This window comes from Perca fluviatilis, chromosome 8 (genome assembly GCF_010015445.1).
Source record: "Perca fluviatilis chromosome 8, GENO_Pfluv_1.0, whole genome shotgun sequence".
In the NCBI taxonomy this organism is placed as follows: domain Eukaryota; kingdom Metazoa; phylum Chordata; class Actinopteri; order Perciformes; family Percidae; genus Perca; species Perca fluviatilis.
This window is the reverse complement of record NC_053119.1, coordinates 1,852,920-1,872,919: the sequence shown is the minus strand read 5'-3', so window position 1 is coordinate 1,872,919 and position 20,000 is coordinate 1,852,920. Positions and strand designations below refer to the sequence as shown.

At 43.6% G+C, this 20,000-nt stretch overlaps 2 protein-coding genes across 2 annotated transcripts in view; both read left to right on the top strand.

Moving 5' to 3' along the window:
- rpgrip1l (RPGRIP1 like) overlaps positions 1-7,252 on the top strand; it is a 39,635-nt gene extending 32,383 nt beyond the window's left edge. The window contains exons 24-26 of the mRNA XM_039809879.1: positions 4,726-4,810; positions 5,342-5,478; positions 6,663-7,252. Of these exons, the coding sequence (XP_039665813.1) occupies positions 4,726-4,810; positions 5,342-5,478; positions 6,663-6,790 (350 nt within the window). The 3' untranslated portion in view covers positions 6,791-7,252. The remainder of the gene's footprint in view (positions 1-4,725; positions 4,811-5,341; positions 5,479-6,662) is intronic.
- A 5,709-nt stretch (positions 7,253-12,961) lies between these two features.
- The window catches only part of nox5 (NADPH oxidase, EF-hand calcium binding domain 5), a 70,409-nt gene continuing 63,370 nt past the window's right edge, over positions 12,962-20,000 (top strand). The window contains exons 1-5 of the mRNA XM_039809167.1: positions 12,962-13,084; positions 14,707-14,857; positions 16,243-16,453; positions 17,813-18,050; positions 19,488-19,641. Of these exons, the coding sequence (XP_039665101.1) occupies positions 12,965-13,084; positions 14,707-14,857; positions 16,243-16,453; positions 17,813-18,050; positions 19,488-19,641 (874 nt within the window). The 5' untranslated portion in view covers positions 12,962-12,964. The remainder of the gene's footprint in view (positions 13,085-14,706; positions 14,858-16,242; positions 16,454-17,812; positions 18,051-19,487; positions 19,642-20,000) is intronic.

Sequence of the window (20,000 nt, the reverse complement as noted above, 5' to 3'; positions counted from 1 at the left end):
TCATGAGTTGCAGGCCTGGATTAAATGTCCTTTTTTGAAATGTTCCTTCTTTCTGAAACCACAGCAGCCATTTTTTAACCCTGCCTTTGTCCTGTTGTTGACAAAATCTTTCTATATCAGAGCTATGACAAAAGAACGTTGAAAAAAGTGACAAATGTTGGGAAAAGCTACAAAAAAGTGACCCCAAAAAATTGAAAAAAAAAAAGCGACAAAAAACTTGGAATAAAAGTGACAAAAACGTCTATAAAAGTGTAGAAACAGAACGTCAAAATGTTGAAATTTCGACCCAGAAAAACACACAGTGTCATCATGGTCGACGGGGAGACAAGACGAGGGTTAGGTCTGAGTGTTATGTGTTTGTCCTGGAGAGACTGGGCCTCCAGCGTGGCATGTTTTTAACGTGTGACCTGTTTGTTGTCCTGTGTGTTTAACATGTGACCTGTTTGTTGTCCTGTGTGTTTAACATGTGACCTGTTTGTTGTCCTGTGTGTTTAACATGTGACCTGTTTGTTGTCCTGTGTGTTTAGCATGTGACCTGTTTGTTGTCCTGTGTTTTTAACATGTGACCTGTTTGTTGTCCTGTGTGTTTAACGTGTGACCTGTTTGTTGTCCTGTGTGTTTAACATGTGACCTGTTTGTTGTCCTGTGTGTTTAACATGTGACCTGTTTGTTGTCCTGTGTGTTTAACATGTGACCTGTTTGTTGTCCTGTGTGTTTAACATGTGACCTGTTTGTTGTCCTGTGTGTTTAACATGTGACCTGTTTGTTGTCCTGTGTGTTTAACATGTGACCTGTTTGTTGTCCTGTGTTTAACATGTGACCTGTTTGTTGTCCTGTGTGTTTAACATGTGACTGTGTTGGTGTGTTAACATGTGACCTGTTTGTTGTCCTGTGTTTTTAACATGTGACCTGTTTGTTGTCCTGTGTTTTAACATGTGACCTGTTTGTTGTCTGTGTTTAACGTGTTGCTGTTTGTTTCTTGTTTTAACATGTACCTGTTTGTTGTCCTGTGTTTAACATGTACCTGTTTGTTTCTGTGTTTAACATGTGACGTTGTGTTGTTTAACATGGATGTTTGTGCTGTGTTTTAACATGTACTGGGGTGAACATGTGTGTAAAGATTGTGAACGTACTTGTGGTGTGTTAACATGTACCTGTTTGTTGTTTTTAACATGTTTTGTGTGTTTAACATTTTGTTGTGTTTTAACATGTGACTTGTACAATGTTTGTTGTCCTGTGTGTTTAACATGTGACCTGTTTGTTGTCCTGTGTGTTTAACATGTGACCTGTTTGTTGTCCTGTGTTTTAACATGTGACCTGTTTGTTGTCCTGTGTGTTTAACATGTGACCTGTTTGTTGTCCTGTGTGTTTAACATGTGACCTGTTTGTTGTCCTGTGTTTTTAACATGTGACCTGTTTGTTGTCCTGTGTGTTTAACATGTGACCTGTTTGTTGTCCTGTGTGTTTAACATGTGACCTGTTTGTTGTCCTGTGTTTTTAACATGTGACCTGTTTGTTGTCCTGTGTTTTAACATGTGACCTGTTTGTTGTCCTGTGTAAGTGGTTGTTGCTGTGTTTTAACATGTGACCTGTTTGTTGTCCTGTGTGTTTAACATGTGACCTGTTTGTTGTCCTGTGTTTTTAACATGTGACCTGTTTGTTGTCCTGTGTGTTTAACATGTGACTGTTTGTTGTCCTGTGTTTTTAACGTGACCTGTTTGTTGTCTGTGTGTTTACATGACGTTTGTTGTCCTGTGTGTTAAATGTACTGTTTGTTTCCTGTGTTAATATGTGACCTGTTTGTTGTCCTGTGTGTTTAACATGTGACCTGTTTGTTGTCCTGTGTGTTTAACGTGTGACCTGTTTGTTGTCCTGTGTGTTTAACATGTGACCTGTTTGTTGTCCTGTGTGTTTAACATGTGACCTGTTTGTTGTCCTGTGTGTTTAACATGTGACCTGTTTGTTGTCCTGTGTGTTTAACGTGTGACCTGTTTGTTGTCCTGTGTGTTTAACGTGTGACCTGTTTGTTGTCCTGTGTGTTTAACATGTGACCTGTTTGTTGTCCTGTGTGTTTTAACATGTGACCTGTTTGTTGTCCTGTGTTTAACATGTGACCTGTTTGTTGTCCTGTGTGTTTAACATGTGACCTGTTTGTTGTCCTGTGTGTTTAACATGTGACCTGTTTGTTGTCCTGTGTGTTTAACATGTGACCTGTTTGTTGTCCTGTGTTTAACATGTGACCTGTTTGTTGTCCTGTGTGTTTAACATGTGACCTGTTTGTTGTCTTGTGTTTTACATGACTCTAAATTTTCTGTTTTGTGTTTACGTCCTGTTTGTTCTGTGTAAAGACGGAACACCTTTACATATTTGTACGTTGTATGTGACCTGTTTGTTGTCCTGTGTTTTTAACATGTGACCTGTTTGTTGTCCTGTGTGTTTAACATGTGACCTGTTTGTTGTCCTGTGTTTTAACATGTGACCTGTTTGTTGTCCTGTGTGTTTAACATGTGACCTGTTTGTTGTCCTGTGTGTTTAACATGTGACCTGTTTGTTGTCCTGTGTGTTTAACATGTGACCTGTTTGTTGTCCTGTGTTTTAACATAGTGTGTGTTTAACATGTACGGTGTGTTTAACATGTGTTTGTTGCCGTGTTTAACATGTGACCTGTTGTTGTCCTGTGTGTTTAACATGTGACCTGTTTGTTGTCCTGTGTGTTTAACATGTGACCTGTTGTTGTGGTTTAACATGTACTGTTTGTTTGTGTGTTTAACTGTGCCTGTTTGTTTCTGTGTTTTTAACATGTACGTGTGTGTTTAATGACCTGTTTGTTGTCTGTGTTTTTAACATGTCCTTTGTTTTGTTTTAACTGTGACCGTTTGTGTCCTTGTGTTTAACATGTGACTGTTTGTGTCCTGTGTTTTTAACTGTGACGTTGTGCTGTGTTTTAACATGTTGTTTGTTTCCTGTGTTTTTAACGTGGTTTGGCCTGTGTGTAACATGTGACTGTTTGTTGTCCTGTGTGTTTAACATGTGACCTGTGTGTCCTGTGTTTTAACATGTGTGTGTTTCTTGTGTAACTGTTGTTTTTTCTTTTGTTTGTTTTAATGTGAGTTTGTGGTGTTTAACTACCTGTTGTTGTGTGTTAATACTTTTGGTAACATTTTTTTAACATTTAACTATTATGTGTAACGGTACCTGTTTGTTGCCTGTGTTTAACGGTGACCTGTTTGTTGTCCTGTGTTTAACGGTGACCGTTTGTGTTGTGTGTTTAACGGGAGGTGTGTTTAACTTTTTTGTTTTACTGTATGTGGTTTACGTGTACCGTTTGTGTGTTTTAACGGTTTGTTTAACTGATTGTTTACAGTGACTGTTTGTTGTCCTGTGTGTTTAACGTGTGACCTGTTTGTTGTCCTGTGTTTTAACGTGTGACCTGTTTGTTGTCCTGTGTGTTTAACATGACCTGTTTGTTGTCCTGTGTGTTTAACATGTGACCTGTTTGTTGTCCTGTGTTTAACATGTGACCTGTTTGTTGTCCTGTGTTTAACATGTGACCTGTTTGTTGTCCTGTGTGTTTAACATGTGACCTGTTTGTTGTTGTGTGTTAACGGTTTGTTCTGTGTTTAACATGTGACCTGTTTGTTGTCCTGTGTTTAACGTGTGACCTGTTTGTTGTCCTGTGTTTTAACGGTGACCTGTTTGTTGTCCTGTGTGTTTAACGTGGTGACCTGTTTGTTGTCCTGTGTTTTTAACATGTGACCTGTTTGTTGTCCGTGTGTTTTAACATGTGACCTGTTTGTTGTCCTGTGTTTTAACGTGTGACCTGTTTGTTGTCCTGTGTGTTTAACGTGTGACCTGTTTGTTGTCCTGTGTGTTTAACGTGTGACCTGTTTGTTGTCCTGTGTGTTTAACATGTGACCTGTTTGTTGTCCTGTGTTTTAACGTGTGACCTGTTTGTTGTCCTGTGTGTTTAACGTGTGACCTGTTTGTTGTCCTGTGTTTAACGTGTGACCTGTTTGTTGTCCTGTGTTTAAAACATGTGACCTGTTTGTTGTCCTGTGTTTAACATGTGACCTGTTTGTTGTCCTGTGTGTTTAACATGTGACCTGTTTGTTGTCCTGTGTGTTTAACATGTGACCTGTTTGTTGTCCTGTGTTTAACATGTGACCTGTTTGTTGTCCTGTGTGTTTAACGTGTGACCTGTTTGTTGTCCTGTGTGTTTAACGTGTGACCTGTTTGTTTACCTGTGTTTTTAACATGTGACCTGTTTGTTGTCCTGTGTTTTTAACATGTGACCTGTTTGTTGTCCTGTGTTTTTAACATGTGACCTGTTTGTTGTCCTGTGTTTCTAACGTGTGACCTGTTTGTTGTCCTGTGTTTCTAACGTGTGACCTGTTTGTTGTCCTGTGTGTTTAACGTGTGACCTGTTTGTTGTCCTGTGTGTTTAACGTGTGACCTGTTTGTTGTCCTGTGTGTTTAACGTGTGACCTGTTTGTTGTCCTGTGTGTTTAACGTGTGACCTGTTTGTTGTCCTGTGTGTTTAACGTGTGACCTGTTTGTTGTCCTGTGTGTTTAATATGTGACCTGTTTGTTGTCCTGTGTGTTTAACATGTGACCTGTTTGTTGTCCTGTGTGTTTAACATGTGACCTGTTTGTTGTCCTGTGTTTAACATGTGACCTGTTTGTTGTCCTGTGTGTTTAACATGTGACCTGTTTGTTGTCCTGCAGTCGTTCCTGTGGACGCCGAGTCCAACGCGGCGCGGCGGCAGCTGCTGAGGAGCGTCCTGCAGGGACGAAGCCCTCAGATGGAGAGGTGGGGGGAGAAATAACCTCAGATTACGTTATGTCATATATATACTATATATTACTACTGTACATACACTAAGCAAGTCTTTAAAGAGGCAGATAATTATCATTTTCTCTTGTGTGTTTAGAAGTTGAGACAGTTTGATAAAAACAAAACACGTTGCTGTTCTACCGCTCGCTAGTTTGCTTAGTTGGTTTGTTAGCTTTGTAGCTAAATAATGTATGTGTGTGTGTGTGTGTGTGTGTGTGTGTGTGTGTGTGTGTGTGTGTGTGTGTGTGTGTGTGTGTGTGTGTGTGTGTGTGTGTGTGTGTGTAACTAAATTATAAATAGATAGTTTAATCTGTATGCTCTCTTTGCAACCACCAGACTCCTTTGACAAAGACAGACATTTTACCTGTTAGAACACCTGCCTGCATCAGTTAGATTCTCTCGCTTTAAAACACCAAAGTCACATAGTAACACAAACTAACCCGCTTTGTCACATCCATTTAATAATGATAATATATATATATATATATATTGTTTGTTTTTTGCCAGAATTCGGTTCACGGTGGTGAGTGAGCCACCAGAGGAAGAGGAGCAGGAGAGGGAGTGTGAGGATGTGGGCGTGGCTTTCCTCAGGATCCCCGAAATCCTGGAGAGACAACGAGACCTGACGGAGACCAGCCTGGATGGTCTGTACACACACACCAGACACACACACACACACACACACAGAATTCACACACACACACACACACACACACACACACACACACACACACACACACACACACACACGCTCAGACACACACACACACACACACACACACACATGTTCAGACACACACACACGCACACACAGACACACACACATGCACACATTCAGACACACACACAGAGAGATAGACAGACACACACACACACATACATTCAGACACATACACACACACACACACACAGACCCACAGATACACACACACACAACACACAGACACACACACACACACAGAGACACGCAAGCAAGAGACACACACACGCACACACACACACACAGGCACAGAGACACACACACACACAGAGACACGCAAGCACAGGCACACACACACACACACAGGCACAGAGACACACACACACACAGGCACAGACACACACACACACACACACACACACACACACACACACACACACACAGGCACAGAGACACACACACACACACAGGCACAGAGACACACACACAGACACACACCCAGCCGAGTGATTAGCAGAGAGAATCCAGTAGCAGGTGGATCGATGTTGTTGACAGATTAAATCAACAACAGCAGAGAGACTCCAGCTGAGATTTGTTGTGTTTACTCAGAAACAACCTTCTGCTTTCACGCTGAATAACAAATCTAACGCAAGCTCGACAAAAACACAACAGCTACACAATCAACAACACCAGCTGGGCCATGTTCTCCCTCGACAACAACACAACAAGTCTTCCTCCTGCACAACACTCACACACACACACACACACACACACACACACACACACACACACACACACACACACACACACACACACACACACACACAGACAGACAGACAGACAGACAGACAGACAGACAGACAGACACACAGACACACACAGGCGCGCACACACACACACACAGACAGACACACACACACACGGACACACACACACACGCAGTTCGTTAACAGAGACACAAGGTTTCATGTTTTTTAATTATTGAAAATCCCAGTTTCTTTACAAGATTGTTACGTGTGTGTGTGTGTGTGTGTGATATGTCTGTGCGTGTGTGTGTGCGTGTGTGTGTGTGTGTGCGTGTGTGTGTGTGTGTGCGTGTGTGTGTGTGTGTGTGTGTGTGCGCTCCAGTGTTGGACGTGGAGGACAGCAGCGAGGTCATCGGCAGTCTGACGGTGTCGGTGGAGGGACTGGAGGCTCTGCAGGCCATCATGGAGGAACAGGACCAGGAGCTTCCATCAGCACTCAACGTCACATGACTCACCCACAGAACTCGAGGTCACATGACTCTCCATCTCAGACACAGGACACGCCCACAGAGAGAAGGTGACACCAGACGCGCTGTGTGTCAGAAACTGAAACAAAGATCATGAGAAGTTCTTCATACCTTCAGGACCCAAACTCTGAGGACGGGAAACACTGATCCACATGTTAGAGACCAAACAACTAATACAACTCATCCATTCATCCATTCATTCATTCATCCGTTCATCCATTCATCCGTTCATCCATTCATCCAGGACATGATCCACACATTAATCCACAATCCCAAACATCTTGACTGAAAAAGTGACTTTCTGTCCGAGTTGTGTTGGCAGATCAACAGCTAGCATGTGGATGTGTCGGTAACACACACACTCACACACACACACACACACACACACACACACACACACACACACACACACACACACACACACACACACACACACACACACAGACATATCACACACAAAGAGATATACACACACACACACAGATATACATACACACACACACACACAGACATATCACACACACACACACACACACAGATACACACACACACACCCACACAGTGTGGGTAAAAACTGAACATATAATAATAATAATAATAATAATAATATGAATAAAGCCTTCCCTGTCAGAGAGGAAGGTGTATTTACTGAGGAACATTTTCTACAAATGTAAATGATCTTATTTAATATTTAATGTCAGAATGTGTTGTAAAGTGTAACGTTTTCCTGATATTCTGCCCAGCAGCTGTTTTAATAATCTATTTTTGAAATGTGAAATGATTTAGAGTTCTGTGTTAATGCGCTGCAGTTATTTCAGATGGCAGCTCTGTTTACCTTCTTCTCAGGCAGAAGGGACTCATAGTTAGGAGGTTCAATACTTTTTCTATACCAATTTCATAAAAAAAAAAAAAGCATTCCACGTGAAGGAACACCTTTGGTAATCTCTGTTCCAGCTTGTACTACGAGAGTTTTCTACTGCGTGTCTTGTTACGGTTTAGGTCCGTTTAACGGTGTTTTTTTTATCGGCCTTTTGAAGGATTAATAAAGATGAGATCATGTATGGAGAGTTTCTGTGTTCATTCACTTTTATTAAAGGCTCCTTTCTTCTGCAGACTGAAAACACACACTGACAGAAACCATCTTCAAAACGTAAAAAAAGGCAAAAAACATTGAAAATGTGGGGGTGTTCAGGGGGGAGAGAGGGTGGGTTCATGTTGTAAGTTCTGTACACACACACACATACACACACACTGGTAAAACGTGCTCTGGTTTATTAGCATTTCTTTAAACCAATCACAATCATTGTGGGCGGGGCTAAGCTCCGGATGGAGCCACGGTGCCTCTGCTAAATAGTTTCAGGAAGGAACTGGTTTTGGTGGAAAATGCGGACGTTCAAAAGTAGTTTTAGTCGTGCAACAGAAAACTCCGATTGGACAGATAGTCTAGCTAGCTGTCTGGATTTACCCTGCAGAGACCTGAGGAGCAGTTAACCATAGTCCTCACAAATCCACCGGAGGTTAGAACGCCAACACAGAGACAGAGGAAGGGGACGGGACATCCAGCGTATTACTGTGTTGCATTTAATCGATGACAAAATTATGCCGTGTGACAGAAACAAAGCTGTGTTACGAAGTATAATTCTGTGACATTGTAAGATTTACAATTACTCTTGAACGTATCGTCTGGTGTCTCTCGTGTTTTCAGAGTCAGTCAGTAACTAGAGGGGTCAAAGGTCATGACACCGCTGACAGGCAGCGCTCTGTGTCATCAGCCCTCGTGGTTTCCTCGGGTCATGTGACCCTTTGGTAAAGTTTTGTAGATCAGCAAATTGGGTTTCTTTCACCCAGACTGGCCAGAGGAACATGGACGTACACACGTACCCACGACTAGGGTCTTCACAGGTACAAGGAATGGTTACTGCCATTGGTTTTTGGGTGTGTGTGTGTATGTAGGTCTCTGTGTGTGTGTGTGTGTGTGTGTGTGTGTGTGTGTGTGTGTGTGTGTGTGTGTGTACGCGTGCACAAGTTCTGCTAATTCTTTTGGATCCAAAATCCTTCCTCAAAGTTTGCAGGTGTGGCTTCTAAAGAAGGGAAGTAAACTCTCTCTCCCACGGTTGTGGCCGAGTGAACATGTGGTCGGTTCCGAGACGAGACATAGCGCTGTTTTTTGGCATGTTTTGTTGAACATTTAATTGACAGTTATTGGTCGTCTTTTAATGCTTTTTTGGCGCTTTCTGATGGGTTTGTTGATGCTTTTGGGTGTTTTTTTGGCTTTTTTTGGAACACTTTAGATGCTTTTTGACATTTTGATGTATTTGTTGATGGTTTTTGGCTCTTATATTGGTGCTGATGCTTTTTGACGTTTTTGTTGACAGCCTTTTGGTGCTTTTTAGACACTTTTTAGTTGCTTTTTTGCCGCTTTTTTGGTTATCCAAGCTTTAATTATCCCATAATATTCTCATGTGTTGCTCCTCTTCTTCCTCCGTGCTGCAGTGTCCCGGTGTGTCCACACAGATGCTCATAAATGTGTGTGTGTGTGTGTGTGTGTGTGTGTGTGTGTATTCTGATGTGTGGTGTGTCCACAGAGATGCAGTCAGCTGCAGCTGACACAGACAGCAGCTCTGAAGAAGAGGAGGAGACAGAGACGAAGAAACAGAAACATCAAACACACAGAGACAAACAGCCGAGGACGCAGCAGGTAAAACTCTCCTCCACTGTCTTTACTCTCAGGTTTTCAGCAGGTTGTCAAGTTATGAAATAATGCAAAACTAAATTAATCTGCAACTATTTGAATTGTTTAGGTCATTTTTATAGCAAAAAAGCCTAATATTTAGGTTGCTGTAGTGATGTCTCCTCTGAGTCCATCAGTCGACTAATCGGTTGTTTTAGTCTCAGATTTCTTGAGTCATTTTTAATAATATTTTCATGCTGAATGACTTAGTATCTCTGGCAGTGTTTCCCCAGCTTTGTAGAAGATTTAGGTGCACATATTACATAGTAGCTGTCGTTCCTCAAGAAAATGTTTCATTGTGTGTGTGTGTGTGTGTGTGTGTGTGTGTGTGCGTGTGCGTGTGCGTGTGTGTGGGTGCCATGCGTGTCTGTGTGTGTGTCTGTGTGTCCATCTGGGGTCCATGGGCGTGCTGGTCTTACAGGAAGGTGTGTTCATGTGCATTCTGGGCGTGCTGGTCTTACAGGAAGGTGTGTTCATGTGCATTCTGGGCGTGCTGGTCTTACAGGGAGGTGTGTTCAGGTGCATTCTGGGCGTGCTGGTCTTACAGGAAGGTGTGTTCATGTGCATTCTGGGCGTGCTGGTCTTACAGGGAGGTGTGTTCAGGTGCATTCTGGGCGTGCTGGTCTTACAGGAAGGTGTGTTCAGGTGCATTCTGGGTGTGCTGGTCTTACAGGGAGGTGTGTTCAGGTGCATTCTGGGAGTATTGCTATCTTGAGGCAGCGGGAAGTGATGGCGCCATTGACCAACAAAAACCTGGTCTAAAGTCAATAACGCAGCATTTCATTGTTATTTTAACAGAGCATTAGTAAAATGCTCCTAGGCTCGTGCACAGCGCACGCACACTATGCTTGTTACACACACAGGGACGCACACACACACACACACACACTATGCTTGTTACACACACAGGGACACACAGCAGCACACACATGCAGAAGATTACAAATAAAAATATTAGGGTGCAAATCCTCCACCATAACAGCAATGCTCCAAGGTCCAAACGCGCCTGGCTTTTAAAGGGAATGGGAGATGATCTCTGATTGGTTGATGAATGGGAGATGATCTCTGATTGGTTGATGAAGGGGAGATGATCTCTGATTGGTTGACTGCATGTTACGACCAAAACACACCTCTGATTAATGAAGACACTAAGAACAACCCTTTAGAACCAGGCACCTGGCACACAGACCCTTTTTTTCTGCCGTCAAACTAGCAAAAGTGGATTTGGACACGCCCTAAACACACCTGCACCAGGCGCTTCATGCCGTGCGCTCAGATCGTTAGAATAGGGCCCTGTGTGTCTTTCTCCTAAATTCACTGAAAGTTAGCGTTAGTATTTTCTAATTTATGGAGCGAAAAAAAGATTCTTTGACTCTAATATGTAAAAGTAAAAGTAAACCAGAAATTGGAACCTGGCTTTATCCGATGTTTGTGTGTGTGTTTGTGTGTGTGTGTTTCTGTGTGTGTGTGTGTGTGTGTTTTCAGGGTTCATTACTCATACCTGTAGAATATTTAATAAAATATAAACATAAAGAAGCTGGAATGATCTGTGTTCATCACGGGACGGGGACACTGTGTTGTTCTGTTGTTTCTCTGCGTCTGACATCGTCTCCATGGCAACATCCTAAATGTTGCTGCAGCCTGTGAATAGTGGTCCGTGTGCAGGAACACAGCGGGACGTCTGCAGGACTTCAGCTGTTCATGAAGGGAGCACAATCACCTAATTATTCATAAGACTAATGAAATATTTCAGGACAAATGAAATAAGGAATGAAGGACGTTAAAGGGACGGTTCTTCAGGATTGTGTTGATTGTGTGTGTGTGTGTGTGTGTGTGTGTGTGTGTGTGTGTGTGTGTGTGTGTGTGTGTCTCTGTGTATGTGTGTGTGTGTCAGTACTTGTTGCTATGGTGATTTGCGCAGTGAGGAAGTAGAGGACGGAGGCGGAGACAGTATCTTTGACAGGACACACAAACTGTGAGTTCAAACGGCAAAGTATTATCATCACCAGAGAGATACGAGTCTGGTGAACTAATTTATGTGTTTTTTATGTTTGTGGTGTCAAAAATATACGACACAGAGCAGGTAACAAACAGGGAACCGTCTGTGTCCTTCCAGATATTTCTTGTCCTTGTTTCTATCGTTGGTATGAACAGAGACAAAAGTTTTAGTCCGATGGATTGCATAGTTCCACGTCTGCGACCGGCACACATGTCCCTACATTTGGACTTCAAATGATGTATGAAGAGTGAAAATTGTGGGAGAGAGAGCAATTTGTCTGGAAAAATGTCAGAGGATCGTGCAGCAGATCCCCACTCTGTCCTCCCCTCTGGCTGGCCCCATACACACACAGTATAAAATCTGAAACGATCTGGAAACTGGACGATACATAAAGTGTGATTTCGTAAAAAACGTGCTAGATGTCAGAATGTCTACTCATCCCAATAAAGTCCAAAGTCTTGTCTTCTGTTTAAACTTTTAATTAATTTTCTGCATTAAAGTATGGCGGATCGGTATGGCCCCAAAGAGGGGTGCTTTTGAGCTATGTTAAGTCGATTTCCCGACGATTTCCTATTAAAGTCTATGGAAAAAATGTCACAGTTTTTGGGGGAATTTCGTGAAAACCTCGAGGCGAATCTCTTAGAAAAGTCATATAACACAATTCCTGATCATTACACACGTTTTGATGTATTTTATGTGCATGTGTTGGCAACGCTGCATGACTAGTAGCAGGACGAAAATGTGGCGGAAGAAGAAGAATAATCATGATGAATAGTCAGTGTGCCGATTGGTGCTGTTGCTACACATGGGTAGCCTGACGTGGTCCTACTCAGACTCTAGTCAGAATATGAGTCTGATGCTGCTCTATTGGGCTGAGATTATGGGGCGTGTTTCAACCAAACCAGGAAAGAAAATGCCTCTGCACTCAATTTGATAGACCTACAACCAATCAGAGCACCGGAGACAGAGCAAAGGCAGAGGCGGCAGTTTCCGTGTCGTGCAGACGGGTGTAGTAATGTGTATACATACGTGATCGCGGTTCTCTGTTCCTCTTTTAAAATGAATGCGCTGTCGATATCTTCTGTAACAGACGCGATGGAGGAAGCTACACATCTCAATTCTCCGGCAGCAGCCACCTTTGTTGTAAACAAATTCAACCCAAGCGCTCTTTGGTGACGTGGTTGATTACATTACTGTTTATCATCTGTACATTGTATAAAGCCCGTCCTGACAATTTGATTGGTCCAAACAGCTCTGGTTGGAGCATAGTTTCTCCACAACGGATCAAGTCCAGACCGAACTTCCCGGCCTCAAATGTTGTGGGCGGGGCTAAGTTCGGCTGGCATCCAGGCTAGCACATGGGCACACTGATTGAAAACGATGGTTAGTTCCTGTTGTATTTGTGTGTTTCCAGCAGCAGAGTCAGCATGAGTGTGGACGAGGACGCCCGCTGGCTGGAGTGGGTCACCAAACAGTTTGAGAGCATCGCCGGGGACGACAAAGAGATCGACATCGATGAGTTTAAAACGGCTCTCAAAGTCAAAGAGGTGAGAAAACTGCATGCAGCTTTATTTAGATGCATTCATCTTTTCCTGTGATTGTTTTGTTTGAATGGGAAAATTATTATATTTTGAAACGTATCAGCTGTATTTGAAATTGTTTTTATTAAATCTTTCCATCACAAACGGTGGATGAGTCTTTTAGGCTTTTGGCATCTATTATATTCTATTAATGTTCTTTCTGTATCTGTTATTAAGTAAATGAATGAATAACGTGCGTTTTCTCTGCAGTCTTTCTTTCGGTTGTTTTACAACTTTAACAGCTTTGCCAGACCTTCCTCCTCCACAGCACTGTCCACACAGCATTCCTGAATGGGAGGAAAACGTGCTCTGGTTTATTGGCATTTCTTTAAACCAATCACAATCATCGTGGGCGGGGCTAAGCTCCGGACAGAGCCACGGTGCCTCTGCTAAATAGTCTCAGGAAGGAACTTGTTTTGGTGGAACGTGTGTACGTTCAAAAGTAGTTTTAGTCGTGCAACAGAAAACTCCGATTGGACAGATAGTCTAGCTAGCTGTCTGGATTTACCCTGCAGAGATCTGAGGAGCAGTTAACCATAGTCCTCACAAATCCACCGGAGGTTAGAACCCTGACACAGAGACAGAGGAAGGGGACGCACATCCAGAGTAGAGTTTGATTCTCTGCCCGAGCCCGAACTTGACCCAACCCGACTCGGCAATATTTCCCACCGTTATCCTCGGGCCGGGCCCTTGATCAAGCATTTGTGTTTTTTTTAATCATGACTTTATTAGCCTAATTGGGTGGGGTGAAAGCTATGCCTCACCAGCTTCTCCCGTAGCTCTGGGTGTATGTCCTGCAAGGACTTGAGTGGGAGGTAAACTGTGCTAAATCATGTCTCCCCCATCTGTAGCACTGTCTCTGATATTTGTGCAACCAGGAGTCCTTTAGCAGCAGATATGGTCTCTCCTATACCAACCAGACCAGATAGTCTCAGGTATCTCACCACTCCTTTAGCAGCAGATATGGTCTCTCCTATACCAACCAGACCAGATAGTCTCAGGTATCTCACCAGTCCTTTAGCACCAGATATGGTCTCTCCTATACCTGGTGCGTTGTCGGCCAGTGCGTTGTCATGCAGACCGTGGAGGACAGTATTAATTAGGTGATCGAGACCAGAAAGTCTCCTATCTGGTTCCAAGGCTTTGATTATGTTGCTGCGTTCATCTGATACCCACCCTATTTGGCTGAGGGAGATAGGTTTCAAGTTTTTTTTTTACGTTTCTTCATTTAGATCCATTTGTGATCGATTCCATTCTGAATAAACTAACAGCAGTTTACATGCTTCTTCCTTGTTGCATTACAGGTATTTATTAAGATAATTCTAAACACATTTCTGTAGTTTAAACAACTCTGAATTGTAGTTGAGAACATCAGTTATGACGCCCCACGTATTAAAACATTGTCAGGTTTAAATCTGGCTCAGACACAGTGTGCATGGGCTCAGGTAGGGTCGGGCTTGATTTTTTGGGCCCAATCCAAGCTCTAATCTGGAGCAATCCTGGAAGTGGAACATCGTAGATATAGACTATGTGCAGTCTTTCGGTTGTTGTATAACAGTTGTTTTATAACAAGTGTTTTCTGTGTGCAGTCTTTCTTTGCGGAGCGTTTCTTTGCGCTGTTCGACTCGGACGGCAGCGGCTCCATCAGTCTGGACGAGCTGCTGAAAGCTCTGGACCTGCTGATCCACGGCAGTGAGACGGATAAACTCAAGTTCCTGTTCCAGGTCTACGACGTGGACGGTCAGTCCGACACACAGAAACACACATCACTCCGGATTTACTTTCTCTTTTAGATTAACACACTTCAGGCAAAAGCATAGTTCAATTTGAGTTTTTATCAAAATATTTTTTTTAAATATTCACATGGGAACAACCATGTCTTTGACATTGGTCCAGTATCAAGTGAGATCTCTGCAGTAGGCAGTGGAGAAACAAGCTACAATATAAGTTAATAGTAATTGTCCAGCTTGTATTATATGTAGTGTTCTGTTGTTGCCACTGACAGACTCAGATTATTATTCTAAGTGTCTGACAACATTATGGAAAGGACTTCCAAGAAGGTCAATCTTTCTCTTAAAGAGTAAGATCTTTTTTTTTAAACATAAAAACTACCGTGAATCTGCTTTTACTAAACCCACCAGACTCCATGTAGATAATCACCACTTTTATCGTAAAAAAACACACTTCATTCAAAGTGGACAGAAACTAAATAAAACTACCATGGAGTCTGGTGGAGATATGCTGGCTCTATACACGCTAAAAGTCCTGATTATTTACATGGAGTCTGGTGGAGATATGCTGGCTCTATACATGCTAAAAGTCCTGATTATTTACATGGAGTCTGGTGGAGATATGCTGGCTCTATACACGCTAAAAGTCCTGATTATTTACATGGAGTCTGGTGGACATATGCTGGCTCTATACACGCTAAAAGTCCTGATTATTTACATGGAGTCTGGTGGACATATGCTGGCTCTATACATGCTAAAAGTCCTGATTATTTACATGGAGTCTGGTGGAGATATGCTGGCTCTATACACGCTAAAAGTCCTGATTATTTACATGGAGTCTGGTGGAAATATGCTGGCTCTATACACGCTAAAAGTCCTGATTATTTACATGGAGTCTGGTGGAGATATGCTGTCTCTATACACGCTAAAAGTCCTGATTATTTACATGGAGTCTGGTGGAGATATTCTGTCTCTATACACGCTAAAAGTCCTGATTATTTACATGGAGTCAGGTGGAGATATGCTGGCTCTATACACGCTAAAAGTCCTGATTATTTACATGGAGTCTGGTGGAGATATGCTGGCTCTATACACGCTAAAAGTCCTGATTATTTACATGGAGTCTGGTGGAGATATGCTGGCTCTATACACGCTAAAAGTCCTGATTATTTACATGGAGTCTGGTGGAGATATGCTGGCTCTATACACGCTAAAAGTCCTGATTATTTACATGGAGTCTGGTGGGTTTGGTGATGGGGATTTGGGTGTGGCTGCTGGACCAATTTCAAAGATTGTTGTTCACATTAGAGACTTAGATGCAGAAACATGGGAGAATAGGGTTGGAAAGAAAACTGAACGGACCCTTCAAAAGAAGTATCATTTGTCGTCTGTCAGGCAGCGGCTCCATCGACCCGGACGAGCTGCGGACGGTTCTGAAGTCTTGTCTGCGCGAGAGCGCCATCTCTCTGCCGGATGAGAAGCTGGACGACCTGACGCTGGCGCTGTTCGAGTCGGCCGACCAAGACAACAGCGGATCCATCACCTTCGAGGAGCTCAAGGCCGAGCTGGAGAACTTCCCCGAGGTCATGGAGAACCTCACCATCAGGTCCCAGAACACACAAAACAATTGTATATATATATATTTATACGTAGATACTCTGAGATTAAAGTGGTAAATTTTAGGGATGCACCAAATCCAGGACTGGGCTTCTGATTCGGCTGAATATTGGGCTTTTTGACGGGGTTCTGGTTTCTGCTGAACCTTAGAATTTGTTCCCACCGAACCAAACCCTACGCTTGTTGTCGGCGCGCTACGCTGGTCGCCGTAGTGACGGCGCCGTTGTTTACATGAAGGTGTTTACGTAGGTGGAGCGTTCAATGCAGCAGGCTGTGAGAAAGTGGACATGGATCTGGTGAGCTGAAAAAGTTGTTGTTTGGCAGAACTTTCAGTCAAAAGAAGGCCGTTCAAGTCCAGCTACATGTTCAGTCTGTTCAATGCTGATTGGTCTGGTGGTGGCGAGGACCCTAAACTATACACAACATGGCCGCTGTTACAACATCTGGTACGAAACATCTGAAAGAATACGAGTTGTGCATGAAGGAATCTCCAGACAGCAGCCAGAATGCAGCAACTTCAGGTACGGAAAAGGAAGGACAGTCCCTGTTTACTTCATTCATGTGTTTACTGGGTTCATGGACTGAGGATGGGAGGAGGAGTCAGCACCATCTCAACCAGGGGGTTCAGGATTCGCCCAAACCCCAAAAATCTGGATTCGGTGCATCTCTGGTAAATTTATGGGAAAATAAACTCCTCCTTCCTTTACGTTCTGCTGATTTTGTGGACTCCCTTTTCAAAAAGACTCACATAGTCTCTGAGATTAAACAGCTTTATTTGTCTATGTTATTGTCGCTTTTCTCTTCCGACATTTTTGTAGCTTTTTTTGAAATTTTTGCCCCTTTTTCTTCCAACGCCTCTCTCTTCCTTCTCCATTTACGCTCTGCTGTTTCCAGATGCTTTTTAAACAGGCTTTTGTTCAACCTGTCTGCATTTTTTCTTTATGTATTACTTTACTTTGTAATTCTGTGTATTGTTGTGTTTTTACCACATATCATCCTGTCTGTGTGTGTGTGTGTGTGTGTTTGTGTGTCTGTATGTGTGTCTGTGTGTGTGTGTGTGTGTGTGTCTGTGTGTGTGTGTGTGTTTTGTGTGTGTGTGTGTGGTGTGTGTGTGTGTGTGTGTGTGTGTGTGTGTGCCCTGTAGAAAGGCATTCTCTATGGGCCCCTCCCCACATCCACAGTTATTCATTCTAGCATCTTTTTGGGCCCTCCTCACATGAGGGCTCTGGGCACTCAGTCCCCCTCTTCCCCCCAGTCCGACGCCCCTGTGTGTGTGTATTGTTGTCTTTTTATCACATATCATCCTCTGTGTGTTTATGTATAAATTACTTCTTTCCTGTCTCATCAGCGCTGCTAACTGGCTGAAGCCCCCGGCGGCGGAGCAGAAGAAACGGCGTGCGCCGCGGTACCTGACGCGCGCCTACTGGCAGAACAACAGCAGGAAGCTGTTCTTCCTCTGCCTGTACGCCGTGGTCACCGTGCTGCTGTTCACCGGCGCCATGCTGCAGCATCGCCACGGCGGCGGCTGGTTCATGGTCGCCAAGGGCTGCGGGCAGTGCCTCAACTTCAACTGCACCTTCATCCTGGTACGACCTCACAACAGAGGAACTCTCTGTCTCAGTGTGTGTGTGTGTCTGTGAGTGTGTGCTTTTGTCTCTTTTTTCAAAATTTGTCTCTCATTTGAATTTCTTGTCACTTTTGTCGCCCTAGTGTTGCCTTCCTTCTTTCAACTGTGTCTTTTTCAAAGTATTTATTACTATTTTAGTAAGTAAATCTATCTCTGACATCGCTGTATTCTTCTAGCCTGGTGAGAGCGTCCTGATCTGGCGAGCTCCAGTTTTCTCCTCCCAGACCAGTCTGGCATCTTGAGATAGAGAACATTTGGAGCCGTTCGCCAAACGACCGACCAATCAGTGTTGGTTTTGAGGCGGGTTTAGGTGGTGATAGACGATGGTTTATCCAATCAGCTAAGCAGTATTTCCAGACAGCGGTAGCCCTAATTCTGTTAGCCGCTCGCTAATGCTTTTTTCTCTTGGATCCTTCCGTTGGAATATGGACCGGGAACCTGAAATGGGGCCTTTTATTCCTAAATTCTCGTTAAATAAACGACAAATCTCCTTTACCGACATATTGCTTGCTTACTGAGCTAACGAGCTATGCTTTGCCTGCAGCAGCAGCAGCAGGGGTAGCCTGGCTTGTGGTTGTATTTTCATACGCTTCATGGATCTGATTGGTTGATTTGGCCCCGTCTATCACCAACATAGGTGGTGATAGACAGATGGTTTATCCAATCAGATAACCAGGATTTTCTCCCCTTCCCAAAAGTTCTCCAACGGAAAGTTCCCAGATGGATATGCCGAGCAAATGCGAAGCGATCCATCTGGAGGAGTCAGGTTAGTATTCTTCCTCTTTATAGAGACTTATGTGTTCTACCAAACATTATTCTCACTGGTTAGGGGGTACATGGCTTAAAAACACTGTTCAAAGGGGGGAACATTATTGAAAGAGGTTTACTAGCCTGACCAGCCAGCCCCACATCCAGATGTTGGGTCTGGCAACTCCCCATTGGTCAGGGCTCAATCGGAGGGGCGGGATAAACAGTTGTCTTTCAAATTCCCTCTGCACCAATAGGATACCTCTCCAACCAACCAGAGCAACACTAGCTGATAGACTAAACTTTAAACTCCCAACACATCTTCCTTTTTTAAGAATGACTTCAGAGCCGTTCTTTGTTCTTTTCTCAAAGAAAAGCTGAACTCCAAGTCTTCAGAAGACTGCTGTTCACCAGCAGCAGCAGCAGCCTTAAGCTCCGCCCACCGGCTCTATACACAATGTGATTGGCCTGACTAGAGTTTGGTTTTTCCAGCTCGCAAGCCAACGGAGAGTTGCTAGACGACCCTGGCTGCAGATTACATTTGCTGCTGCTAGTGGTCTAGATTTCTAGGCTAGTGGTCTACAGCAAACGTCTGCCTCTTACGTGACAGGTATTCTGTGGTGAAGTTTCTGGGTTTCTGTCTGTGCAGGTTCTGATGCTGCGGCGCTTCCTGACGTGGCTGCGGGCCACGTGGGTGGTGCGGGTCTTTCCTCTGGACCAGAACATCCTGCTGCATCAGATCGTGGGCTACGCCATCCTCTGCTTCACGCTGGTGCACACCACCGCGCACGTCTTCAACTTTGGTACAAACTCACTGTCTCTCTCTCTCTCTCTCTCTCTCTCTCTCTCTCTTCATTATCAACCCTTCCTCCTCAGTATCACTCCTTCACAAGATAACTCTTGTTATTCCACAACATGATTCTTCTTATGTAATCTGCAGCATGTTTCTATATGTTATACATGATATAGTCTCTGTAGAAGAGTGTGTTGTGGTTCAGGGTGTGGCCCTGGTCCAGGTCTGACTAACTTCTACTTTCTCTAATCTATCTTCATCTGAATGGAACAGTCATGGGGGTGGAGTCAGATTTACATTTAATCTTTTTTTTGGCACGTGTGTGTGTGTATGTGTGTGTGTGTGTGTCTGTCTGTCTGTCTCTGTGTG